This window comes from Passer domesticus, chromosome 8, assembly GCF_036417665.1.
Source record: "Passer domesticus isolate bPasDom1 chromosome 8, bPasDom1.hap1, whole genome shotgun sequence".
In the NCBI taxonomy this organism is placed as follows: domain Eukaryota; kingdom Metazoa; phylum Chordata; class Aves; order Passeriformes; family Passeridae; genus Passer; species Passer domesticus.
Window position 1 is genome coordinate 28925931 of NC_087481.1, and position 27520 is coordinate 28953450.

At 47.1% G+C, this 27520-nt stretch overlaps 3 protein-coding genes and 1 long non-coding RNA gene across 7 annotated transcripts in view; 2 read left to right on the plus strand and 2 right to left on the minus strand.

Moving 5' to 3' along the window:
- Positions 1-19166, plus strand: part of LOC135306315 (uncharacterized) — a 79263-nt gene extending 60097 nt beyond the window's left edge. Inside the window, exons 3-6 of one of the 4 annotated variants that reach the window (XM_064429981.1) lie at positions 11541-11638; positions 15090-15225; positions 16141-16196; positions 17492-19166. In XM_064429981.1, coding sequence (XP_064286051.1) covers positions 11541-11638; positions 15090-15225; positions 16141-16196; positions 17492-17507 — 306 coding nt within the window. In that variant the 3' untranslated portion in view covers positions 17508-19166. The other 3 variants (XM_064429983.1, XM_064429980.1, XM_064429979.1) reach the window with 3 other exon arrangements.
- Positions 1224-21653, minus strand: LOC135306324 (uncharacterized). The gene is made up of 3 exons (XR_010367116.1): positions 21522-21653; positions 8157-8266; positions 1224-1751 (listed from the first exon to the last, which is right to left on the minus strand). It is a non-coding gene; the product is annotated as an uncharacterized LOC135306324 (long non-coding RNA).
- On the plus strand, positions 19776-25033 carry EGR2 (early growth response 2). Its single transcript, XM_064429961.1, has 2 exons — positions 19776-20326; positions 20671-25033. Exons 1-2 carry the CDS (start codon positions 19858-19860, stop codon positions 21873-21875), a joined length of 1674 nt encoding a protein of 557 aa, XP_064286031.1. The 5' UTR covers positions 19776-19857; the 3' UTR covers positions 21876-25033.
- ADO (2-aminoethanethiol dioxygenase) lies at positions 24196-27401 on the minus strand. The gene has a single exon (XM_064429984.1). It carries the CDS (start codon positions 27278-27280, stop codon positions 26543-26545), a length of 738 nt encoding a protein of 245 aa, XP_064286054.1. The 5' UTR covers positions 27281-27401; the 3' UTR covers positions 24196-26542.
- Between the last annotated feature and the right edge of the window lie 119 nt (positions 27402-27520).

A 27520-nucleotide genomic window follows, 5' to 3' on the forward strand; every position in this document is an offset into this window, starting at 1 on the left:
ATCCCATATACTTCTGAGAATTCAGGTTAGTAGCTTATTTGCATCTTTAGGCCAAGTGAGGCTTCACTTCTTGAGGATAGCATTTAGGAAATGCTGTCATTTGGAGATGTGTCCAAAAGCATGCAAATATTTTGCTGAGTAAGACCAGACCTTAAAACTTGTGTGTTAGTGTTTTGTGTCATTTGGCTGACAGACCATGCTTTCAGCTCTGGGAGTTGTGTGTGCCTGGCTGAATTTCACTTCTGTGTTTCCTGAATATGCAGGCTCTGAGCAGAAAATGGTGAACCTTACTGCTAGCACCAATGTATGAAAGGAAGGGTTTTTTACAAGCTGTCTGATGTGTCACTCAAAGTCCTTTAAAGTAACCACTCTGCTGGTGAGCCTGGGCTTGCCTGAACTTCATAAGTGAGCAGCTTTAGATTCTGGGTTTTTATGTCCTAAACAGTCTGAGGTAATCTCTCATGGAAAGACCTATATAAATGCTAAATATTCCCAAAAGTCTGTCTTTGTGGGCATCCTTGTTCCTTGCTGAAAAAATAAAATAATGCCATTAACATATTATATAGAAAAGGTAGCCCATCTTTGGATTTTTTCCCATCTATTTCCTTCTCAGTCATGAGAAGAAAATTAACCTTTTGATGACCAAGGTATGTTTACTGGTGATACATGTTATGGTTTGGGAGTTTTTGGAGCTGCCAGGACAAGAGGTTTAGGATTATGAACAGCTTTAAGGTTCCTCTATTTAGCAAAAAAATTCTCTGCAAAACTGCTTGATATGTGTAGTATCTTTCAAGAAACTGAACTATTCTAGCCTCATGTTAGCATTAAGAGTAAGGATTAAATTTCTCTAACTTTCTCCCATTTTGATATAATTTGGGAATATTTAGGGTTGAATATACTGCCATTGGAACTTTGCAGTCAGTGTTTCATCAGAAAGGAATTTACTGTTAGAAGACAACTTAGATCTCATTCAGAAGCACATTGCATCCACAAAAGTAACAATGTATTTGCTAGAATTAATTTTAATGGAAAATCCTCAGTACAAGGTGATGAGCAGCTTGGTGGCTGAGACCTGTTTAGTGCCATAATACACCTGCAGGCAGCACCCACTGTTCAGCACGTGCCACATCCAGGGGGTCAGCCTGCAGCTGCTCTGACTCCGGTGAAAATGCAACGTGGCAGAGCAGCCTTGCTGCCATGCAGCAGCATCCAGCAAATGGCAGGTCCACCTTCTGCCTTGACTGAAGGAGCCTGGCCTGAGAGCACATGCATTGGCAGTACAAAGTTTATATAATACACAGAGAACATTTATTCAATTATGACAACTGATTGAATGGAGATAAAAGTATTGAAACACTGAACTGGGAATTCTGATTTACTTGTGTGAAGATGATTTGTACATCAATCCAGCACAACCCTTGGATGGATATTTATCTGTAAGCCTGGGAGTGTCCCTGAGGAAGTATCAAATGGGACATTTGCAGAACCATTTATAAAACCTTGATAGTACTGGTGAGAGATGAGGAAGCATCCTTGTTGGTGGAGACACATGATTGGGTGAATGAGTTTTGTGTTTTTAGAAAACAAACAAGCAAACAAAATGTGTAGGGTAGAATAAAAATCATAGTGGTAGAAAGGTTCTGCAGAAAACCTGACATTCTTCTGGTGTTCAACATAACTTGTAACAATAAATGTTGTTCTACAGCAGCGTGCCAGCCATCTAGGGTATTCAGATCAGCAGTGACACAGTCCTGCAAGAAAATTTACAATCATGACAAAAATGGAATGAAATCCAATTTCCACACCCCCCCCTTTTTACGTATTTTATCTTGAATTGTATCTTATGTGACAGGACTGCAATTAATATCTCTTGAAAACCAGAAGGCTCATTAAATTGGCCTTGTTATGGTTGCTGAGGTGCTGTGCTGCAGCTGAAAGGGATTCCCCCATTATCTGTGTTTGACACATACTCCTAATCTACCAGGCCAATTCTGCTTTATCAAGGGTCTGTCACATGAGGGGAGATAATATTTATTCTGACTTGTACTAGCATAAAAAATGCAGGTTGCATTGGCAGATACAGAACCCTCTGTCAGAACTGGTCACACAGAGCATTTATTGAGGTGTTCCCTTTCTGCAGAGGTGATTCCAAATACAGCCCACTTCACCTTTCACCGCTGGGGATCCAGGTCATTCTGGTTTTTAAAACCTCTTCTTTCAAGGAATAGTTATGAAATGAAATCTCACAGCAAGAAGTGTCAAAGGGCAAGATAAATATCAATTCTGCAATTTCCTCCACTTTATTGATGAAGAAAAAACAACAAAACTGTCAGTGCTACATATCTAGTTTGCTTTGGAAGCTTGTTACCAAATATATTTACTCTCCTTTCTGAGAGGTCATTATATGTGTCACAATATTACCTCATTTGCTGAAATTTTTCTGAACACATGGTTTTGCTTCATATTGATGCTCAGTTTATCAGGGACAATAATTTTCTCTGTTTACAAACTGCTCATAGAAAATGCATGAGGTTTAACTGTTTCAGTCCATTTAGTTTAGCAAAACTAATTAACTCAAGGCTTAAGAACATCACCTGTAAAAGGCTTGCACAGATAATTTCATACTAATACAGTGTTAAGTGCTCAAAAGAAACATTTTTAGCTGTAATGCAGCCTCATATATTTGCATGAGAAACCACCTGCCCCAAACCACAATCCAAATTGTCTTATTTACATGTAAGAAATTTTGGATAAGAAGCTAGACCCATACAAATTATATATATATATATACGAGTGTATGTATGTATGTATAACTGATACAAATGATAGACATAATTTTGATTCTTCATTCTTTTCCTTGTATACTTAAAGAATCTCTAACCAGAGGAGGATGCTTCCTTGTCTCCAGTAACACAAAGCATTTTCTGATTTGAGGGAAAAGATAGGAACTGGAAGGAAGGGCTCATGCCAAAAGTTGAAATGATGCTGCAACACCCTGCCCAGGACTGGTTGCTGGAAGAATGCCAGAGAGCTGAGACAGGAGGGTGTTGTTTGCTATGCAAGTCATTATTTGGTTGTTTAAACTTTTCCTTTTCAGCAGTACAATTTCTTGGATTATCAGAGAACACTGACCTGCATTTTGCAACAGACCTTTTGGTACAGCAGTGCCAACATCTACTGATATTGGCAGGTACTTCAGACATTGAAGCCAGGGGAAGACAGGTATCCTTCCTCCTCAGAAAGAGGTGTGGGAATGTGATTGCTGCAGAAGTTCTCTCAGGTCAAGGAGGAAGGTGAGGAGTTGTAAGGGTGTTCAGCCCAAATGAAATCAGATACTGTCCTACCAGTGCCTGGAAAAGATTTTGCAGCAGAGTCCTTATGAGCACAGCTTTGTGCCAGGGCCCTTGGCCTCCCCCTTCCTTTGGTTTTGGTGCTGATGGCTGAAATGCTGGGTGTCCAGGAATCAGATGATTTCCCAGTCACTATTCTGTTCCTGGAAAAGCTGTTTCTGCTAATGAGGGCCTTATGTTTCTGATTTGCTTCACTATGCAGAAAAGCTTCTACTCAGACTGTAATTCAGAAGACAGCATTTGTCTCCTTCTCCAAGAGATGATTTGAGTCAGTGAACTGATGCCAAGAGATTGGGTCCTTTATTTGCTGTTGAGGAGAAAACTTCCCTTTTTTCTTTCTTTCTTCTTCTTCTAAGGCAAAAAGCTCTTTACTATTTCTCTTGTCCCACACAGAATGATGCAGGAATAGTTGTACTTCACAAATTAACAGAGACACAACACTGCATTAGAAAGACTTCAGTCTGATTGTTCTTAGGTACAGTGTGCAGAATGTTGCAATATCATATGGAGACATCATTTTAAATCAATTAGTCACAACTTGGAAATTATTAATACAATTTTCAGTCAAAACTTCCAAAGCAGATGAAGCTAAAACAAATTGAGGGTTCTGATCACGTAGATAATAATCTTTCCATTTTGCATGCTCATCTTCCATGAGCTCCAGTACTGGGTGTACTTCTAACATCGTGTATCTTGATGCACAATTAACAAGCTTAGTATAATGCCATGTTTGTTTATACATGTCTACTTCAGATTTATTAGATGAAATATCCTGAAAGTCAGTGTTGGAAACAGAAAGCATGGAGGTGAGTTTGTTGATTAATAATTGGTTGTGAAGTTGATGCTTCTGCAGATGTAGATCATCAGTTAAGTAAACATCATTACAGACAACAAAATGGTCCTGGTGGGGTATTCTGTGCCCCCTGAAAAATAACCAGTCCTATTTGCACAAAGTTCTTGCAGGCTTGTAGAGCTGCTGCCTTGTACTTGCAATGATCTGCTGCACCAGGGCAGTCTGGAGCAGCAGAAACTCCCCAGGCACTGCTGTGCTGGGAGCAGTCAACCCCTGCACCTTGGGTTGAGGGGAGGAACTGCTCCTGCCTCCAGCAGGGCTTGGAGCCAGGCAGGCCTCTTAGTTATCCACAGCACCCAGAGCTGACACCTACATGAACTGGAGTTTGCATGGATTATCAGAGCACAGCTCTGCTTGTGCTTTCAAATTTTCATTCATTTTTGTTGCACAATGTCTTAAGCATTTTGCAAGATGTGGCAGGAAGGATGCAGAAACATGTGGCCATGTTTCCTGCAGTAAGTCTGTCTTTCCCACTGTAGTGGACTGAGGTCTCAAAGGGAAAGTCCAGGAATTGCTAATGGCTGGGAATAATTCAGTTACTTAAGGCTGAGTGAGCAAATGCTGAGAAAGTTGTAATTCCAAGCGTGGTCTGATGCAAGAGGTTGATGTACTGTAGGCACTTCTCAACATAATTAGCAAACAACAGTGGCCGAATTCTTTCCTCTGAGTCTTCCTAATTTGAAGGAAAGAATGGAAAGAAGAATCTGCAAAGCTCAGAGATGTGCATTATTCCAAAACAGTGGGGCTAAAAATACAACTTTAAGTGTTTAGAGAAAGATAACCCTTTAAAGAGTCCTTCATTTAGAGATCTGACAAATGAGAGAAACGGAAATTAAGATCTCTGCTTGCACTGAGAGCTGATTTCTTGAGGTCAGTGACATTGGGGTCAGTTTTAGCTGATCATGAGGAACTTATGTTTTTTTAAAATAATTGCACAGAGGCATCTCAATATTTTGTTAAAATAATGGAATGGAACCAAATTAAGTGGTTTATCTGAAAATACTGAAGCAAAGTATTTGTGTTTTGAATGTTAGACTGTAGGAGTGAGGCTGGTATTTTGCCAGAAAATGTGATTTTCGGGAATTCTGTGGAAACTTCAAGAGATTATAAACAGAAGCTGACTAGCAAAAGGTATGAAATCCAACGCTTTTGTCAACTGAAATATACTTATTTAAGGAATACTATAGATGTCAACAATTGAACAGTGCAAGGAGTGGAAGAGTCACTCCTGTTTATCCTTTAATCCTCCTTAATTTCCTTCTGTTCAATCTAAGTATCAAGATGACTGATTTCTAACTGCACCCAGCAAAAAAGGGATTTGTTTCTTTTCACTCTTTAAATTTTAAACCTAGTGTGGATTTTTAGAAATGAATGTCTTTATGGAAATTGGCTATGCCAATGGACATAGAATTTTTGAAGGATGGAATTCAAAGAAGTTAGACTTCAATGCAGCACCTTATCTAAATATTCCCCACAGGTAGTTTCATATTCAGCTGACTGCTGCTAAATTATTGCCTCTCCTGGAAACACTGTCCTTATACTTCAGAATATCAGAAATGTTTTCGGGTTTAATTCCTTATACATAAGGAAAAGCAGAATGTGTTCCAATAGGAATAGGACAAGAAAATGGGATGCACATGTGTGAGAAGTTTAACATATGTGTAAGTGCTCAAAGTACTGCAGCCTGTACTAATAAAAAATACAGATTTTTAAATTTTCCATTGCTTTTTCACTCTGAATGGTTATTCAATGGCTTTCTAGTCTTGTTTGGAAATACATTTTCTTTTAGAGCTTATACAGTATTTCAGACTGCACAAAATATGCAGTTCTTAGTTGTAGAGCAGAGAACAAGTCATTATGCTGGAAAACTACTCTGTCTGCCTGAGTTTTCTCCCAGTTCCTCTTAGCTATTACAGACAGTTTGAAATACCTTCCTTTTTTGCACTTATGCCTATCTTGCATCCATATTTTCTATCCTATAGATCATACTATATTAAAACAGTATAGCAGTTAAAAATGATTGTGGCAATGTATCAAAGTTATTTCAGGAGTAACCTGGTTTTTAATTTTCCATTAATAGATGGCATTTTATAATAAGTTTTTTGGTGTTTTTTTTTTTTTTTTTTCTGGCAGTCATTATTCATCAAAAATTGTGATGAATTGTGAAATATTTTTGTGTATTTCCAAAAGGGTAGCTCAGTGCATTTTTACTGGCTCTAGGCCTAAACTTCAGCAAGTGTGTGATCAAGTATACCAGAAAAATCCTTTGTCTATTGCTAAACCTTATGAAATTATAGATCAAAAGAGTTTTCCTATCTTACAAGGACTGTGGTACCATTCATGGGCTGAAAATGACTGTCAAAGTAATAAAACAACTACTGTTGTCAGGGAAAGATTAAAAGCAGCAGCTGGATTGTACACAGTCAACTTGAAAATCTTTCTCTGGGAAGGTATATGCTTTAGAAAATGATCTGGCTTTTCAGTTGATATGCCATGATTGGCAGCCCTATAAAATGGCTACTGACACAGGAACTTACAAAAGAAAGAAGCCTTTTTTTTCCTCCCTATAAAGAGCATATTCTGCTTCTTGCCTTCTCCCAGATTGGACTCTGCATTTGGAAGTGAGATGTAATACAAGTGTCATGGTGATGATGGCTGCCAGCCTTTCCTCTGTTTCATCCAATTTACCTATACTGGGCTTTTTTTCCTGAAATCATTCCTGCTGTCAGTTTTCTGCAGCTTGTGTTTTAACCTATGCTCATTTTACTGTTACAATTTTGCTCCTTGAGTTCATCTGTACATTTTGCAATTCTCCTTAAATTCAGTATATTGTCACATCTGTTTCCATGTTATTTTTCCAAGATCACAATCCACTGGAACGGTACCAAATACTTTTAATCTCCATTCAGATTCTCCCATTATCCCTGGTATAGAGGAGTGAATATTTTTAATTCTCTCCACACCTCTAGCCATCCTGCTCCTCAAATTAGCATGTGTACAATCTTTGAAACTTTGTTTATGCGAGGTCAGCATTAATGATTACTTTAATTAATTCCTTTCTTTCCATTTAATTATCTCCCTTCTTTCTAGCCATCCAGATTTTCTTGTTCTTTTGAACCAAGTAGATTATCTTTCTATCTGTATCACAAGATTTGGCCATCTGCCTTTCACTTGGTGATTTTTCCCAGATTGTAGTTGTCTGTGGGGTTTTCTTTCCCGGTATCTTTTTGATTTATATCTATTTCTTAATGTCTTCCCTCAGATATTTCTCACTACATAAAATTAACTCAGAGAGTAGTTTATCTTTCTTGCATCCTGACAACACCATTGGAAATGATCTCAATGGTTTGCCATTGCTTTGCCAAAAGCTTTTTCTCCCTGCTTTCTGATTCCAGTGCTCCTCGTGCTGTAAATTTGGGTTCCACATTCCCCTGTGAGCACTGCTGGACCTCTGCTCACCTCTGCTTGGCCAGATTTTCAAATATAAGACGTGTTTGTGTTGTTTTCCGTTAGGATTATATGCAGTGGAGGTAGGAAATGGACAGCTTTGTTTCACTAGATCCCATTTTCCGTGCACTGGTCTTAAAACCATTTATACGTTTGGCTTTTGTGGGTCTAAGAATGGGTGTGCATTGCATAATTGGTCACATCTCAAAGCCACTGCTGGTGGCCATGGCAGGCCTGCAGCGTGCCCAGTTTGGGAGCAAGTACAGGTTCCTCTTGCTCATTCACATGCTGGGCTCGGCACACCCTGCCCCAGCTTTGTGTAAGGTCAGCAGTGCTCTTCCTGTCTGTGATGAGGATGGAAAACTTCAGCTGAGAGCCAAAAACTACCATCCCTTCTGAACTTTTGTCAGCGCCCTGCCTGAGATAAACAAGCTCCCACAGTAGGTGACAGTTTCAGAAGGAATTGTGTTCAGGAGAGCTGCTGGATGCAGCCCCCTGGCACTTACCCTGCTTCAAACTCCTCTGCCCAAATCTACAAACATCTGAGTGCCTTTGGCTTCTTTTGTGGCTCAAGCTCTAACAGCAGCACCAAGCTTCACCCTTGCTGACCGTGGACCTTCAAAAAGAAAAGAACAATATCTCAAGTTTTTTTCAGATCTTTCTGAAGGGGAAATACAGATAAAAGCAAAGCTCTTTGTGACTGATTTTTTTTTTTTCACTATCTACTTGAAAGGCAGTGGGTCAGAATTAAGGCATTTTTGCTGCGGAGGAAACGTGTGGGATGTTGGCTGCAAGCCAGTAGCCACTAACATCCCCGCTGCACCAGGAATACTTGAATGAAGTGGGCGTCAACCTCGGGAGAGCAGGCATTTGGTAACAGACTACCTACATCAGAGGAAAACCTCTTCATTGAGATTCAAGCAGTAAAAATACTGAATGAAGATAAACGGGTTTGGTAGATTCTTCTGAGGGACAGTGAAAATGGAAGAATTATCATCCAGTCTGGAAGATCATCCTCTAAGCTCCTGCGTTTGTCAGGTCCCATTCATCCCGCAGAGAAGAGATCCATACAGTGGCTGACTTTTCTGACAGTATTAAAATTTTATCTTCCAGTCCTGTTTCCTCAACACAAAGAATGATGAAATAACATCCGGAGCTTTCAGACAGTAGTCCATACTATCGTCAGTCTTCCAGAGCTTTTTCCCAAAACCAGAATAAAAATCTGAAGTGTGTCAAATGCCTCTATAAAATATAATTTATTCAGACACTAATTCTTCTTGTGTCCAGCTGGATATCCACTGGGAAAAATAAAAGTAATTTCTAGAGTTTCTTTGTATCACTAAATTATGAATCTGAACAATCAAATAGAATACTCCCATTGTTATCTGTCCTAGTTAAACTGACTTGCTGAGTCAGTCACCAGTGCTATCCAGTCCAAATATGAGCACATTTCCCTTGAATCAAGTCCATCATCACAACATGACATCTATGAGACAGTTTCTCTTTCCACCTCCAGTAACATGATAGGTAAGCCACAGATTTTTTTTTTGTCTGAAGCTGCAAATCTTGTTTCCAGTGTGTGTAAGGGAAAGGAGATTTCCATCTTATTCCATCACTGAATTATTAGAAAGTAATATATTCATTTTTTTCAAACACTCAAATGACAATGATGGAAAAAAGGAGGGAAGTGTTTTGGGTAAATGTGGGCAATGGACAAAAGTGGCCATAAAAAGACTGAATGGCTAGAATAGAACATCCCAAATATTTTAAAAAGCTCTTCTCCTTGTAGAGAAAATAAATAGATCCTGGATAAGTGACAAAACTACGTCCGTGTAAATCTAAATGTTTACATGGTAATAATAATTTGGATTTTGGATGCAGTTCTCCATGTTGGGTCTTGCCTAATAACACTGAGGTTGCAGAAAGCTAGGGGATCTATGACAGCTGTGTGTGTGACATGGATGAAAAATAAGTGAATTTGAGCAGGATTTGGGAAAACTAGACCCATGAACTGGAGCAGGTCTGCCAAAGTAAGGTAATTATTAGTTTTAGTTTAACTATGGGTAATAAGTTTGTTTTGACAATCTGCCTTTCAAATTCTGGTTTTGGAAATGACCTGCACAAGGTATTTGTGGGCAGTTGATTTGCAATGTCCTACCCCCTGGGCAGAAAGCCTGGGGCAGGGGAAAACAGCTTTAATGCCTCAGGGCTGCAGAGTTCCTGTGGCTGGCAAACTGGAAATCACCAAGCGACCAACAGAGCAGGTCTGGGTGGGTGATGGCAAATGTCTGATAGGAATCAAGCCTGAAGGATTAGGGAGAGAAATGTACTTGCTAGAGCAAAACTAATTGTTGGACTTAGAATGGGTTGGAAAAGTGAATTATGGTTGCAGCTTGAAAAAAGGTGTGAGGCTGACAGGCTGCAGCCTGGAGAGCCCATGGACTGACAGGCGCCATGGAAGTAGCAGATGCCAGAATAAATGTGGGTGCCTCTGAGAAGACACAGAACAGAGCTGGGAGTCAAAGTCTGAGATGAGGAGAAAGACCTGGAAGAAAGCTTAAAGGCAGCAAAACAGGAAAGAGTGAAGGAATGATGGAGAAGCCTTGGATGCAATATTGGAAGATACTTAGATTTTTCAGCAAGAAAAATGGTCTGAGGGGTAACATGCTCAGGAAAATGGAAGAAGAAAAAGTAACTGTAATGACTTCTTCTGTAAAGAACCCTTCTTTTTCTGAGATCCTGGGGTAGCAAGCAGCAAATTAGCAAATCCTCAAAATTAATTTGGAAAGCCACCACAGTATCTGCTCCGAGAGAAAAGTTTAAACTGTCTAACAGAGTTTTTGTAAGGAAAAGGAAAATGTGCCGGAGGGTTCAGAGTTCTTAAGACCAAGTGATGAACCTTTGAAAATAGGATTTTATAATGGAAATGCAGAGATCATTAACTATTGTAAGTACCTCTAAGAATGACACCTCTATAGTAAATTACATTCAAATTAATATAAAACTGTAAAGATTCTCTGACAGCTTTGATTATGTAAGTTGATTTTAGTAGTTAAATGTTGACTTTCTATAATGCATTCTCCAAATATTATACTGAATGCTGCATCATATATAACAATTACCATGTCACAGTGCTATTTTGTGTAAATTAAATTATTGACAGCAATATAATTTTGTATTCACTTTATTATTTTGATCCATTTTTCTGTCAAAATATACAATGACTCTTCACTAGATTTAGAAACCAGAAAAACTCTTTAGATGGTGAAGTATTATTCTCCATACATTATTTTTCCTTAGCCTATAATGAGATTGGGGAAGGAGGGGGAAGCAACATTTCATTCCTTCTCTGACATTGTGTGTGTTTTTAGACATGTTGTCAACTTGAAATTGTGTTTCAATAATTGTGCTTATCAAAAAGTCTGCAAAGTCCATGGCAGGCCTGCTCAGGCTGTCCAGGCATGTGGCAGAGATGCTGTTTTTAGTGTGCTCCAGCACAAGCACTGTCCTCAGTCACAGCATGGAATATGATGTGGTTATGAGCATATGTTATTATTATAGATTGGACTTGATCATCTCCAAGGTCTTTTCCAACCTAGTTGATTCTTTGATTCTGTGAGTCTATGATTATTCAGTCTAGCTTTAAGGAGCTGCTATTGTACATCCCAGGGTGAATACTTCCTGTCCCTTTTATGAGTTAAGGTAAAAAACATCATCTGTGTGGAGCAGCTCTTTCTTCACACCTTCTTTTTCCATGTCCTTTTGGGGGCTGGGGTGTGAGTATGGCAATAGTGATTGTCCATCCTTGGATGCCTGGAGAGTGCTTGCAGGCTGTGGTTTTAACTACTTGTGATGCAGCACTTAGGGTTTTCTCATTCACCTTTCTACAGATGCACAGCCTGTGGGCTCCTTGTGACCTGCACAACACTGGAATGCAGGAATTGGAACACAAGCTCTGTCTTCCTGCTGGATCTCAGCTCTTCTCCAGGCAAGTACCCTGACCCCCAATATGAAGACAGTGCAGCTGGCTCACTTCACATAAAGCCCAAAGCCTTAGTCATAAAGACATGGGGAGGCACTGAGAGTGGCCCTGAGACATGGTTTTGGGTGCTGTCCTGTAAGATTAAAGAAATGGGCTGAGATGCTTTTAGGCAGAAAAGAGGACTGAATCCAGCACATCACATACCATGGGCAAGGACTCTAACTCTGGGTAGAAAAATTCCCTCCATTCTGAGTGGTGTTAGAAAGATTCAGAAAATGCTTATTTTCTCAGCTTGTCCAGACCAGGGAGGTTGGGGTGCACATCTCAGTGGGGTTTGGTTATGGCTTAGGTACAACCAAGCCGTAGTTATATCCTATATCTGCTCGATAATAAAAATCAAAGACACATTGCACTCCTGAGAGCCTGGGAAACAGTTTCTGGTCCCTGGGCTAGTGAATGCAGAGTTGTTTGCAGCCACACAGCTGTGGGCTAACTACCTCTTCAGTAAACTGGCCCAGGTCTGTGCCCTGAATGCCCTGTGAGCCTTAAACTAAAGATTATTTTTCAGATGCTCTTTGCAGTTTTTACTCAGCTGCACTGAGCATGTGGAATCAAGGAGACTGAGAGGAAAGCTGCAAGTTGCCAGCATGGCAGGGATGGGACAGGGGATGGAGAGGTAACAGGGGAGAGTACTCTGAGTTCACCATTTTAATCAGTGTTCTGTAAATATGCCAAACCTGATTTGTCTGTCATCCTCAGGTTGGGAACACATAAATAAAAGATATGTCCTTTCTATGGCCGCACAAAATTGCAAAAACTCATCTGATACCAATCAAATGCACTTAACCATTGCACATGCACTTAATTCAGTATGAAATGTTATTACATTGTTATGTCTGCATGCACTAAATTCCCTTGTGCTCAGTTTTAAGGGACAGAAGCCCAGAGACACTTGGCAATCTCTCCTGGGAATTGCTGCTAATGCTGAAAGTAGATGGTGCTTCTTAGCCTGGGTCATTCATTTTTCCCTTTGCTTAGGCTGTTTGTTGTTGGTCTACACTGCACATTCAAGATCTGCAGTGTGGTGTCAGTAGTAGTAGTGTGAACATAGAAAAGAATCTGTTTGCTTGAAGACTGATCTGTTTTTGTATTAGTCTGATAGAAAAGCGTTAGAGATCTGTCAGCCTTGCCCTCCTAAGATACTGGTATTGACTTATATTCTGTAGGCAAACTGAACTTATTTACAATTATTGCAGACACCACTGTTGAAGTACCAAGTCAAAATGACCATTTCTGTTAGCTGGAACATTTGTAAAATGCCAGGAAATCATCAGTGGGTAGAGGAATTACTTTTTTCTAGTTTTTTGTCTAACACTGACAGTCATCTCTCCTTTGGATGCTTAACTTGTAAGGAAAGATCTTGTTTTTGCACTTTTCTGCATGTAATTTCATGTATCTTCCCCTGTATGAAGCTGTTTGACACATTAACACATTACAGGAGTAGAGTACTAAGAGAACCAGCTTCATTTGGGAGTAGACAAATCGACTTGGGTCTTTCTGTGGTACAAGCTAAGCCATGATGCTGATTTTTTTATTTGGCCTAATTTCTTGTTTGATCTGCCAGTGTGGGAGTTAATTGTGTAAACACAGAAATATGGGAGATAGGGAGAAATACATTCTGTGCTGCCCTGTTCGGGTGGCTCTGTTTCTTGCTGGCTTTGTTAATGTGTTGCTTACAGCAGTTTAAATGGCAGGGGGGATGAGGAACAGTTGGTGATGAGAAGGAGTTAATGTGAGAAGACATGAAGAAATCATATTGCATGATAGCAAATTGTTCTTCCCAACAAGCCCCTATAAGTGGGACTCTATAACAGTACCCTGTGACTACACCAGGAGATGCAATGGCAGTAAGTTCAGGTGTTAAACAAATATGTAACCAGGTTCACCTAATTTTGGCATCTGAGATGTTAGGTGGCAGTCATTCCTCTTGATGTCTGAGAGCCCAGACATTGTGGTGATGAGCTAGATCTCTGTTAGCACCTCAGGTTACTAACCTGGAGAGAGGAACTGTGCACAAAAGGAGGATTTGAAGCTTCAACAGAGCAAACAAGAACTAACACCTGATTAAGTTATCCTGAGAGTTGGGAAAAATGAACCTGCTGGGCAGGTATTCCCTAATGATGCTGTTTTGACTCTACTAGCCTGTCTTCTCAATGTACCCTCTATTTATTCAAAGAAAATCATCTGCTCCTCTCAGTTATTTCAAAGTAAAGTCACAAGAATAGCTTGTTCCCACTCTATTCCAAATATAGATGTTGGCAGCAATTGCTTAGATAAGGGGGAAGGAAAGGAACTACCAAGGAAGAGGAAAGACGGGAGGAGGAAGAGGGAAAAGAGAGCTGAGAAGGTTGGACAAGGGAGTAGAAAGAGAGACATGAGTGAGAAGGGAGGTGAAAGAACAAGGACAGTACATCACAGCAGAGAAAACAAATCAAAGACAGCAACAACCTCCTGTGAAACAGGTGGAGTAACCCAAATATAGGACGAAAAGGACCATGCCTGCTCTCAGGAGAACCTGGGGTTTTAGCCTTGAAAAGCAACCAAACTGTAAATAAAATCACATCAAATTTTTTTGTTTGCTCAGATTGTAGAGGTTACATGATCAGAAAACTCAAGCTAACTTATGCCACTTAAAAATCTGGCCCTAGAAATTTTAAAACAAAACATGTTGCTTATTTTAATCTCGTTGGGGGGTGGGTGTTTGTTTGTTTATTTAATTCTCTGCTGCAATAAAATTTGCTGTCTGTTCTGACAAAAAGCCATCCAGTGGGTAAGTTTGCTGAAAATGAATCTGAATCCCCTTGTCCTAAAGAATTCACAGTCAGGATGGACTTCTGGTGAAACTGGAGCATGTAGGCATACCCTCAGGATCAGAAAATAAATGCTGATCAAAACTAAGGAAAAGCCAGAACCACACATAGATTGACTTACCCGGAGCAAAGATCTGAGTGTTTTCATGGCTGAAGGCAGACTTCTTTAAGACCAAAACAGAGAGAAATGAGACATAAATGGAAACAGGTTCTGAGAAGTGGCACATAGAGCAAATGCAAACAAGTGCTTGGAAATGTAGAAGTCATGTAAGTGGTTCCAGCTTCCTTGGAGAGATGGAAAGTTTCTGGGAAACACCCCACAGAGCTCTTCTCTATCTCTTCTCAATAGCAAACTGCTTGGAAAATTGTGTTAGAGGTTTGCTTTCCCTCCTGGTTTGCTGGAGAGAGATGTTATACCTGACTTGTCACCTGAGGATAAAAAGCTATGCCCAGTTCTGAAAACACTGTTTCCTATAAAGTGAATGTGTCCAGAAACCCTTCTGACAGGCTTCCTAAGCACTCAAACACTAGGTCAGGGGACCAAGAGAACTGAAAATGTGACTCTTGCTGCACTTGTTTTATTTCAGTCCTTCAAGGAAGAAGGCCACTTGCATCAGGAAGGGGTGTGCTCGATTAGTCTCTCTCTGGACTGAAGGCCCAGCCATGGGCCAAGGCAGTGTTTACACAAAACACAGGAGGCATGTTGGACCAGGAAATACAAGGGTAAGTAAAACTAGTTTCAGAAGAAAGGACTGGGAAGTAAAGCTTTGCAGGCAGACTATCGCTATTTAGAAACAAAGTTGTCATTATTTTGAGTCTTATCTCATGAATGACATGTGTATCCCAGTAATTTTCACAGCTGAGAAGCAACTTTTTTTTTTTTTCCTTTTTTTTTTTTCTTTTTTTTTTTCTCTGTCCCCCCAGCAAGCAGCATGCAGAGCTGGTATTTTAGCCTTTCAGCAGGGATGCCCTCTGTGGCTTGCTCTCTCTTCACTGCAGTACGTGATCCCCCATCGGCACTGTTGGCGTTGTGGGGGTCACAGGCTGTGGCCGGGATCTCTGACTCAACAGGGCTGGAGGCTCCCTAGAGGCAGCACGAGTGTGATGAAAACCTTTAGCGGTGCTGTTGTACGGCGAAACAGCAGCAGAACTCAGGCCAAGGCATCGCTCTGTGCTCGGCTGCTGTCCTCGCTGGCTCCCGAGAGCGCCTTTCCCCAGGAGAGGGCAGTGGAGCCCGCACACGCTCCCGCTCCCCTCCCCACAGCCGCGGGAGCAGCCGTTCCCTCGGGTGTTCCCTGGCAAACTCATGGAAGTAGGACCACGGATTTTATATATACGCTAGAAACCGTGTACAGGAACATCTAGGAAATTTTCTACGTGTTTATTAACGAGAATAAGTTTTGAGCAAACAAGTTCGTTGTTGGTTTTATTTGACTGGAAGTTTTCTCTGTCACACATAGTTGTTCACAGCCACACAAACTTAAACTAGTAGTTTATTGATTCCACATGAGTTTATTTAATTCCTATAGCCCGAATTAGAAAAAGTTATTGACATTTAAATAACCCTTCAGAATGCTGCTACTGCTATCCTAAGCCAAGGACTCACAATAAAGTTATTTACTTATTTCAAATTTACAGGCACTCATCCTAAGACAACAAGCAGCCTTGGCTGAAAACCACAGAGTGGTTTCAAGGTACTGTAATTAAGGGCAGACTGGGATGCCTTCTCAGCTCTTTAACCATCCCCTTCCCCGAGCATGCCAGCAGTCAGCCAGATGTTTTCTGTAAGTTCATGTTTACAGCAGGTTTCCCTGGCTGGATTCCAGGTGTTGGTGACTGGCCAGTGCAGACTCAGAGCCTGTGAGGGGCAGGCAAGGCAGACTAAAGGGAAGTGGCTTTTGCCAGCAGCCTGGGAGTCCAGCAGACACCCCTGGCCAAAACAGAAGGTGAAAGAGTAAACAAGCATTTCTTCCTGCGAGGGCATGACAAATCTTTCCCCAGTGCAAAGGGACAAATTTAGGAAAATGAAATTCAGCTTTGGAGAGTAGGTTTTCTCTTTTACATGAAACATTAAAAACTCACCAACCCAAACATGAATCTAGCCCATACTTAGGACAGACATTCTTTGCTGTTGTCAGGGTCATTCATCTCCAATCTGTAAACACCTCCCTGTTCCCAAATGAGTTCCTACTCCCTAGGGCACCTGCTGAGCTGGGGCCACCTTAACCCTCCTGAAAGCAGCAGGATGCAGAGTGGAAGCAGCAGGGTGTGTTTCCCATGCAGGCCTGTTAGCACAGGAGGTCGGGTGAGTTTTGCTGCAAAAGCATAGTAACCCCCTGGAGAGATGACTCAAATGTGTGATGCTAAGCTGGTTAAATGTGTTGCCAGCTCCACAGATGATAAACTGCCTTTTCTTCCTCAGCCACTCTCAACTCAGGTACACAGGCAAAGATGATTTTATTTCTACAACTCCTGTCTCAGGTACTGGTGGTAGAGAATGACTGCAGGAAAATATACCCACAGTGCAATGTCACCTAGCAGCTTGTTAAGAGAGTAAATACAGTAAATCCAAAGGGGCCCGGCTTCAGAGAAGTTGGGAATAGGAGAGAAGCTCTGCCTCTCAGCTCTGAACCATCCTCAATCACTGCTATAGCCACTAAGAGGTCAGGCATATTCGAGGCTCTTGGTGTGATTGGGGATTTGGCAATTTGCACCAACAATCTGTCACTCATATGAAGCCACGTGGTTATGGGAACCACAGAAGTCAGGAGGATATTTCTGCATGTAAGGGCCATCAACATCAGTGTGAGCTGGACAGTCCAACCTTCAGAGTCTGCTGTAATCAGCCAAATGGGGATCAAAGGTACAGAGCACATGCAAAGCAGTACAGCAAGGATATCTGAAAAGGGCCCAGAAACATTTGAGTTTCATCTGTCAACAACTTCCTGAAACTGAGCATTAAGTATGCTTCCATCTTGCCCCACACCAGATCCAGCTGCCATTGAGACAAAGCCCCCATTGAAAGATGCCGAGTGATTTGATTGTCCCTGAAAAGGCTGGAAATCAGACACAATTTATTCTATTCTTAAGAAGCCTTTTAAAATTAACCAGCCAAGTCAACTACAGTAGTATTCCACAGGTGAAGTTAAATTTTATTTGTGTTGGTCTTTCATTCAGTCCTTTTCCGTAGTGGAAGAATATTAAATTAGCCAAGTTAGTTCAAAGCTAGAGTTGATTCATGGGGGGATTAAGGTGGGGTGTGAAACCTTGGTTCTCCTTTCTTCTGTGTGCATTATGATTTAGTGTTATCAGTGGGCATTATGGTATTTTGGATTAATACAAGATGATGTAGAATATCCATAAGCCCTAAATCTGAGATATCTGCAATGTTTTGCAGTAAGGAGGGTACTGCACTTAGAGTTACTGTTTCTCAAATTCATGTAAAGTAACTCACCCCACTGCACAACAGATTCCAATATTTTGTTCTTTCATAGTAGCGATTAGACCAATTATAGCTCAGCTGTAACAGAAAGGTACAATACAATTGCTCCTACTTTTCAGTCAAATTTCCCAGAACCTGTCTCTCTGTCACACTTTTAAATTTTACTTTTAAATTGAGGTGGTTTTTTAAAATGAAAATATCTAGAATCCCACTGAAAGCTTGCTTTCAACTAAATCTCATACGTCAAACTGTATTGGCTGTACATTAAGTGCTAGAGAGAACTGGTAACAAAAATCTACGTTAAAAACCACTGTTACATATTTACTAATTACTGTGCATACTTCCCTGAACTCTCATCAAGGCAAATATCTGGCTTTATGCCTACTATTCCTTAACAAATGCCCCTAAAACCTTTATTTTTCTAGGGATGCTGCTGTCTAGGACTCTGTGGTGTGGTGGCTGGACAAGTAATGAACCTGGAGCATCACCAAAGCAGTGACCTAGAGGAACTGAAGGAGCCTTTCTCAGCTGGGGTGTGAGGTGTGGCATGGATAAAGAGGGCTCTGAGAGACACTGTGACAGTGCTTGGGAGCCAAGGCAGCAGGTAAGTCTATACCCCACAGGGATGCCCGAGCACACCCCTCTTCTGCGGCACAGGCTGTAATGTATTAGACCTGTAAACATTGGTAGCTGCAGTCAAAAATGAAAGCGAAGAGTTTTTAGCTTTCCTATGTATTCTCTGGCTTGTTGCTTTGGAACAGGAATGCACTGTCATAATATCTCTCATATGTTGCCATGTCTTGCTGCTGCTTGGGTTGTCAATGGGTTGTTTTTTTTCGCTGCAGACTATTGAAAAAGGGCCTCGCACGCTACAGACCATATGTGAGAGTTGCTTTCCTAAATGCAGTAATAAACAGCCACGAGATGAAATATCCCCAAGTAATGAGATTAGTGACATGGGATACAGCTTTCAAAAATAATTACATCTGACACCCTCATCAGCAAGAAGATGTAGGGGCTGCAAGCTCTAAGCTTGGGAACAGCATATGAAAGATTGGCTTCTCCTGGGAAGGGAGGCACAAGGGATGTTATTTTTAGTACTTTGGAGAAAAAAAAAAAAAAGCCAGAATTTAAGCACTCTTTGGTTTGATACCCTCGTTATGGAGGAGATCATGGAGAAATAAAGCAAAAGCGGCAGTGGAAATGTCACTGAGGATGGAAACTGTGGGAGCACGAGGCTGAACTGAGCAAAGCGGGAGCGGCAGGGTCAGAACGGAACGAGGTGGGGCGGGGGGGGCACTCCTGTCCCCCCTCCCGGTCCCGTCCTCGCTTGTGCCCGTCGATACAATAACAACCCAGCGACGGCGGAGCAGGCGGTTCCGTTTTCGCGGCGGTATATATAGATCAGACACTTTCCAAAACAAGCAGCGCCGCCGAGTCGCTCTGCTCGGCGGCTCTTTCCACCCGTAATTCAGAAAAAAAAAAAAATTATTATTTAAAATTACTTTTTCTTTGACAAAGGAGAAGCTCTATTCCGTGCATGCGGCTGTTTCCTGACCCGCCGCCGGTTTGCGGTTACAGGCTGCTGAGAAAGTGAGCGGGGTCTGGCGGGGCGGCCCCAGGACCTCCTCTGCTTTTCCGAACCTTTTTAAACATTTTCCGGAACAAGCCCTAAAAAGGCAGGCGGGGCGGGGCCGGATCCTCGCCTTTTTAGGACAAGGGCCCCGCCACCGGAATACCCCCCTGGGCGGCGCGGCGGGCGGCGGCGGGGGCCGAGCGGGGCCGGGGCGGGTCGGGGCCGCCCCCGCGGGGCGCGGAGGGTGCGCGGGGCGGGGGGCGCGGGGCGGGCGCGGGCCGCCGGGTCCCACACGCGGGCGCCCACGTGACCGCCGGGCCCGTTCCTCAGTCCTTATATGGGCAGTGACGTCCCGGGCATTCAGGGGGCCCCCATAAATAGTTACCGCCAGACTTGTCCTCCAGCGCGAGCTGCGGCGGGAGCGCGGCGCTCCCGGGGCACCGCGGGCACCGCACCGCCGCGACGGGGCGGCCGCCCGCCCGCACATGCCGCGCCGGCTCCCCGCGGTCCCCCCGCGCTGGTGGTAGTGGGAGGCAGGGGGAAGCGCCCCCTCCTCTCCCTCCCCTCCCCGCCCCGAGCGCCCACCGCCGGCCGGGAGCGCCGCTCCCCCGGCCGCCCCGCTGCCCCCATGATGACCGCCAAGGCGGTAGACAAGATCCCGGTGACCCTCGGTGGGTTCGTGCACCAGCTCCCCGAGGCCATTTACCCGGCGGATGACATCTCCGCCGCGCTGCCAACTTCGGTCGCGATCTTCCCCAATGCCGACCTGGCAGGGCCGTTCGACCAGATGAGCGGTGTGGCAGGAGGTAAGCGGAGCCCTCGCAGGTGCGGGCCGGGCCGCCCGCGGAGAGCGCCGGGGCGGCGGAGACTCGGGGCGGCGGGCGGGGGACGGGCTGGGACGGGGCGCCGGGACCCTCTCCGGGGCTCTCCCGCCGCCCGGCCGGGTCCCCGCCGCCCCTTCGCGGCAGCCCAAGCTCCGCACCCAGTTCGGGGGGGAAAGTTGCAGTCGGCGCGGAGCCCCCCTGCCTCCGGAGCGCAACATGTGCGCGCCGCAGCCCCGCGCCGGGCCGGGGCGGGCGGTGGCTGGGACCGGTGCCGGTCGTCCGGCGGGTGGCGGCGCGGAGGGCTGACCTGCTCCTTGCCCCCCCAGACGGCATGATCAACGTGGACATGGGCGACAAGCGGGCCCTGGACCTGCCCTACGGTGGCGGCTTCGCGCCCAATGCCCCGGCTTCCCGAAATCAGACCTTCACCTACATGGGCAAATTCTCCATCGACCCGCAGTACCCTGGCGCCGGTTGCTACCCCGAGGGCATCATCAACATCGTGAGCGCGGGGATCCTGCAGGGGGTCAGCACGCCCTCCTCCGCCGCCTCCTCCGCCGCCTCCTCCGCCTCCTCCGCCGCCTCCTCGGCCACCGCCGCCTCCGCCACCTCCCCCAACCCGCTGGCCGGGGCCCTCGGCTGCACCATGGCACAGGGCCAGCCAGCCGACCTGGAGCATCTCTACTCTCCTCCGCCGCCGCCCTACTCGGGCTGCGGTGACCTGTACCCGCAAGACCCCTCCTCGGCTTTCCTGCCCGCCGCCGGCGGCGGGGCACTGCCTTTTCCCCCGCCGCCCTCCTACCCCTCACCGAAGGCGGCGGCGGCCGACGGCGGGCTCTTCACCATGATCCCCGAGTACGGCGGCTTCTTCCCGCCGCCTCAGTGCCAGCGGGAGCTCCACGCCGGCCCCGACCGCAAGCCCTTCCCCTGCCCCCTCGACTCGCTCCGCGTCCCGCCGCCCCTCACGCCGCTTTCCACCATCCGCAACTTCACGATGGGGGCGCCCCCGGCGGGCGCCGCCCCCGGCAGCGCTCCCGGCAGCGGCGGGGGCGAGGGTGCGGGCGCCCGGCTGCCCGCCGGCGCCTACAGCCCGCACCACCTGCCGCTGCGGCCCATTCTGCGGCCCCGCAAGTACCCCAACCGGCCCAGCAAGACGCCGGTCCACGAGCGGCCCTACCCGTGCCCCGCCGAGGGCTGCGACCGCCGCTTCTCCCGCTCCGACGAGCTCACCCGGCACATCCGCATCCACACGGGCCACAAGCCCTTCCAGTGCCGTATCTGCATGCGGAACTTCAGCCGCAGCGACCACCTCACCACCCACATCCGCACGCACACCGGCGAGAAACCCTTTGCCTGCGATTTCTGCGGTAGGAAGTTCGCCCGTTCCGATGAAAGGAAGCGGCACACCAAGATTCACCTGCGCCAGAAGGAACGAAAAGGAGCCGCCGCCGCCGGCGGGTGCCCGCAACCCGGCGGCGGGAGCGGCACCGCCGCCCTGGCCCCCTGCGCGGCGCGGACGCGGACGCCCTGACGGCGCGGGACGCGCAGGAGCCAGCGCGGAGCCGCCGCCGAGCGCGGCGGGCGCGGAGCGGAGCGGGGCCCGGCGGGGCGCGACGAGCACCTGGCGGCGCCGCGGGGCTCCCCCGGGCCGGGGCGGGCCGGAGCGGGCCGGAGCGGCGGGTGTACATAGGGGCTGCGGCGGGAGGATGGATGCATGCAGTGCCGTCGTGGTGAGGTGTCCTTGGTGCCTTGTGTGGTGTAGAGCCCGGTCCCCTGTCTGCATGTGGGGGGTGCCTTACCGATCCGCTCCGACGACAGCGGCGACACCGAGACCGGAAAGTTTTTCCCTCCCTGGTTTTAGTATGGCTGTACATTTCTGCCTATTAATATTGGGATTTTTTTTTTTTTAGAGACTATATTTTTGTACGCACTGGTTTGGGGTTTTGGTTTTGTTTTTCTTTTTGGTGACTTAAAAGTGTTCCGTTTGTAGTAGGACTTGGGACAGGATGTAAATACTCGGGCTGGGACCGGCGCCCGTGGTCGGCCGGGACCCAGCGCGCCGCAGGTAACACGAATAATGCACAACCACTAACGGGGGCTGGAAGGAGAGGGGGGGGGTATCTTTCTGGCCACTCTGTAAATAAACTTTTCGACAATAGGGTAGGTGCTTACAAAGTTTATAAAAGACGACAAATAAATCTCTTAATTATGCTAAATTGACATCTTTATTTCCGTAGGTTCCCTGGCCTGACCCAGGGAGGGGGTGTTCCCCGCCCGTCCCCGACCCGTGCCGCGTCCCGGGGTCCGGGACGGGCTGCGGGGCAGCCCAGCCGGGGTCCGACGGGCGCACCGCACCGCCCCGCAAAGCCTCGGCGTGGAAAACCTGCGGCCTCGGCCCCAGCGTACAAACACTCGCTTTTGGGCGCGGGAATTTCCCTCGGAGACGGGATAATATTAACCAGGGAGCGGGGTGGGTTTTTTTTTTGACTCATTCTGTTTTGTTCCGCGGTTACGATCCGCCCCAGGCAACCTCCGCGAGTGGGCTCCGGAACAGTGAGTACCGCCGCCCCGACGGCCGCCGCTCGGGGGAAGCGGCTCCCGGCGGCGCGGAGCTGCGCGGGCGGCGCCGCGCCCGCGCCCGGGGGCTCCGCAGCGGCCCGGGGCGGCGGCGCTCACCCCCGCGGCACACCCGGACTGTTTTTGCTGAACCCACATGGCCGCAATATCGTGCCCCTTTTTTTTTTTTTTTTTTTTTTTGTAAACTTATTTTGGTTTTTTTAAACGCTATTCCGGCCTCGGCCCCACCGTCAGCTCCTGCCATCGGTGCAGGGCCGTAAGCGCCCCGCGGGCTTGCCCCCCTGCCACACAGAACCCTGGTGCGGCCCGCCCTGCAGAGGTGAGCTGTGCAGGACGGACATCACTAACACCACAGTCCAGCACAGTGGGGCGAAGGGGTTAAGTCCTTTCTTGGTGGTTCCCAGCCTCTGCTTGCGCAGGTGTTAGGTCCCATAGCGCAAAGCCCCAGCAGCACCTGCCTTTTCTGTCTGATAGAAATCCCTGCTCCCCATTTTCTGGAACTCATGCCGGCTTTTGGGGCAGCTGCTCTTCAGTGGGAGCTGAAGCGACATGTCCGGTTTTGAACCAAGACAGCTTTTGAAGTTGGGCATGGACCAGCCTCTGCAGGAGAAGCTGCGCTCACTGCCCCACCATCCACCTTAGCAGCACAAGTAAGCCTTCACATCCCGGTTTGCAGTTTTGCCACCTGATCCCACATGGTCCTGGCCCCCAAGAGACCACAGCCAGCTGGAGGGATGTCATACAGAAGCTGTGGCCTCCTCGACTGCTGTGCTTCTGCAGGTACCGCCACAGCCTTGGATAACCAAAGCTCGGTCACAGCCAGAGCATCTTGAGCAAAATTGGTATCTCAGCTACCCAGACACAATCCAAGGCTCCCCCTGCACTGTCCAAACTATTGTCTCCAGCCACGCTACAAAATTAAAACCCAAATCAAAAGCAAAAATGATATAAACAACACTGAAATCATAAAAGATGTGAACTAAGGAAACTGCTGGTGACTAGTGTACGGCTACAAGAGCACCTCACATGGCACAGTATCAATGGTCCTACACTCCTGTCTGTGCCTTACACTGAGAGCCAGCTTCAGAAGCAGCAATAGTGTATGTGCCTGGATTTGCCCGCAGGATCTGGGCTGAGAATCCAGGGCTAAGCATCGCCTCCCAAGGAAAAGCCGGTCACACTGTTCAACTGTCAGGCCAAAGAAACCAGAGCTCCGCACTGTGCTTGGCTCGAGGCTGTCGTACTTGTGAAGGAAAGTAATGACTGGTCACTGGTGAGATATCTTGTATTTATTTTACAATTCAGCAATAATAGTTATTTTGCTGTCGTGAAAACACAATAACCAGACTGCAGAGAGAAGGAATGGCATTACAGACTTAAACCTTCCGCTTACAGATATCCAGAACATAGGAAGTAAGTTTCAATTAGTGAGTAAGCAAGAAGTTACACAAAGAGGCTTTTAAAAAAAATGCATCTCAGGTTTTCTTTGCTATTTTTCCAGCTTTAAATACTTTGGTACTAACACCTTAATTTAAAAAAAAAAAGGAAAAACAAGAGAGAAAAAAAAAAGATTTTGCCATGGTTAACCAGCACTCCGCAGCGTGACCATGCTGTCCTCTTCACAAAGATGCATTAAATACTGTCCCACTAAACATCTTGACTAGGTTTTACACATGGAGGAAAAAAATTAAAAACTCAGCAGAAAGACCTAAGGGGAGGATAGAGTATTTAGGATGAAAAATGCTCACTGTCGCAGTTTGTTTTTCCAGTACAGCTGTTTGCATGCACCATGCTATCCTCTTTGTGGACTTCTGAAAAAGGATAACTGTCTGCATTAGGCTTGGAGAGAGGTAGAAACAGGCTGTAACACAGGGAGGCATTGCCTTATAATTAATGACTACATTCGATCAAGAATTGTTAAACATTAACTAATGCTAAGCTGCAGGGGAATTCCAAGAAAAACAGGTAAGCCAGCTGCAGAAATATCAGACACCTTTAAGTGCTCAAAGAATAAATGGAAATCGCCTGAAATAATTTCTACCAATTTTTTCCTTGCAAAATAATTAATCCATGCATGCATAATGCTGACTTCTATATTACATTCATTCTTTCGCAGGCCAGGAAAAAAAAAAAAAAGCAGCAATGCCATATCAGAATCATTTAAAAATTCACACATACAAGCCACTGTACAGGAAAAACAAGTCTGCTTTTATAAATACACAGAAAAGTGAAGCCAGTTGTGAAATGATTTCTGGAGCAGGCTGGTACATCACTTAGGAGGTTGCTAAGTCGCGTTTTCTTACTCAAATTCGCAATCAGGACTGAGATGGCCAAGGCTGCCCTGGCCTGGGTTTGTGGTACGAAGTGTGTGTTAGGATGAACAGGCACAAGACCAGTCCCTGCAGCACAGATGGGGCACTTCACCTGTAGAAAAACTCTCTCCCGTGTTAGAAAGATTGCATCCCCTGCTGTGGACAAACTGCATCTCCGGAGCGCTTCCATCATAGCAAGGCAAAATTCATGGTGTCTCTTCTACTCTACGTTTATTTAAAAGCCTTATGAAAAAGTAGTCTTTATAAATAGTATAAAGAAGGAAACTGCAAGGCTTCAAAAGCCCAAAGCGTTCACATATAAAAACACAGACCACGCTTTAAAGAGAAGACATCAGGTCAAATCTTATCAGTACCTAGGGTATGCGCTGCTGTACACTGAGGGTTTGCAAATACGCTGTGTTTCTAGAATAGCTTCCACAACAGTGGATAGTTGTTTTTTCTCTTATGATGCCCAGTTTCTGCCACCTTCTGCCACTGCAGTGTTAGATGTTCCAAGCGAGGTTAATCAGCAGCTGTCTCCTTCTTGCTGAAGGAAGTATGCATAGATGCACTCAGTAATTCTCAGTTGCAATAGCGAGATCTTGTATATGACACTTGAAAGAACTGTTGAAAAGTAACTCTGAACCTGACAGTGTCCATGACTTTGGAGAAGTAATTTCCTTAACTCCAGCCCTGGGGATTGACCACTGGCATTTACTGGAGGAGCATGTCCTGGCACAGGAGTTGTTCTGGATTTGTTATTTATTAGCAGGGTACGGCTCTTCTTGAGAATCGCTTTGGAGACAGTCCCCAAAGGCCGCAGCCAGACCAACGCCCCTTCCCAAACTCAGTGGGTACAGTCCCCAAGTCCCGTGGTGCCAGCTGGCTCTAGCAGTGGGAGCCCCACTGAGAAAAGCCGGGGCGCCCTGTGACAATTCTTATTGCATTTACTCTCCCTTTGGAGCCTGAACCCCCTCCCTGATGCGTGGCCCTAACTATTTACACAGGATGCTGGAATATTTCCCCGACCCTTAGCTGAGCAGCTTAATCACGCGGCTCCCGCGCATCGGCCCCAAGGGCATAAACACATTCTGGCGCTTTATTTCTCCGAAGCCCGCGATCAGAGGAAGGCTCTGACCCACGGCGCTCCCGCGAAGCTCCAGCCAGCGCGGGACACCGCGTCCCCGCGGCGCTGCTGTCCGCCGGGCTCGGGGGGCGGCCGGGCGGGGGGCGGCGGCTTCCCCTCTCGGCGGGGCGAGCGCACATCGTCCCTAGCGGCCGCCGCCCGGCACGGGCCGCCGGCGGCGACTCAGAGGCAGACGCGAGGCCCGGGGTAGGGCTCGCCCCCGCACCAGAAGTCGGAGGCCTGCGGGGTCTCCACCAGCCACACCTCCCGCGGCAGCGCGGGCGGCTCCGCGCCCGCCGGCGGCCCCTCCAGCAGCCGGTAGTAGTGGCAGTCCCGGCCGTGCTGGGGGTCGTAGGGCGGCGCCAGGATGTCGAGAAAGGCGGCGGGCCCGTCCACAGCGTCGATTTGGTGGAGGTTGTCGGTGTGCGGCGAGAGCAGGCAGGGCGGCGAGGCGCGCGTGTACTGCTGCCGGGAGCGGAAAAGGGCGCGCAGGCACGGCCCGCTGCCGGCGGCGGGGGGCGGCGGGGCCGCGGCCGCCCCGGCGGGCAGCCTGTCCATGCAGGCGATGCGCAGCGTGCCGTACAGCACCTTCAGCATGCCGTTCATGCCCGGGTGGTCGTGCAGCGGGATGCAGGCGCCGCTCCGCAGCAGAAACACGCCCATGCTGAAGCTCTCCGTCTCGCAGATGTGCATGTAGCTGACGGGCGGCACCACGCCGGCCCACGGCGGATCCCCGCCCGCCGCCGCCGCGGCCGACGGCCCCCGCGGCGCCAAGTGCAAGTCCTCGGCGCGCACCTCGTCCAGCAGCTGCTGCAGGCGGTGCAGGTTCTCCCCGAAGGCCGGCCCCGCCGGGCTGCGGAAGGTGATGCGCGCCTGCCGCGCCACCCGCTGGATCAGGGAGGCCATGTTGTCCCGGGGCATGGCGGCAACGGCCCGGCCCGGCCGCGGCGGGCGGGGCCCGGCTCCGCTTCCGCCACCGCCCCCTGGCCGCCGCGCAGCCGCGCCGCCGCCGGGCACCACGGGGCTCGTAGTCCGGGCTGGGGCCCCGCCGGGGAGCGCGGAGGAAGGAGAAGGAGGGCGGCTGAGGTGAGGGGGCGCGAGGGGCCGCGGGGCCGGCCGGCTCCCAGAGCTTGGGGCGGCTGCCATTGGGCGCTGAGGGGA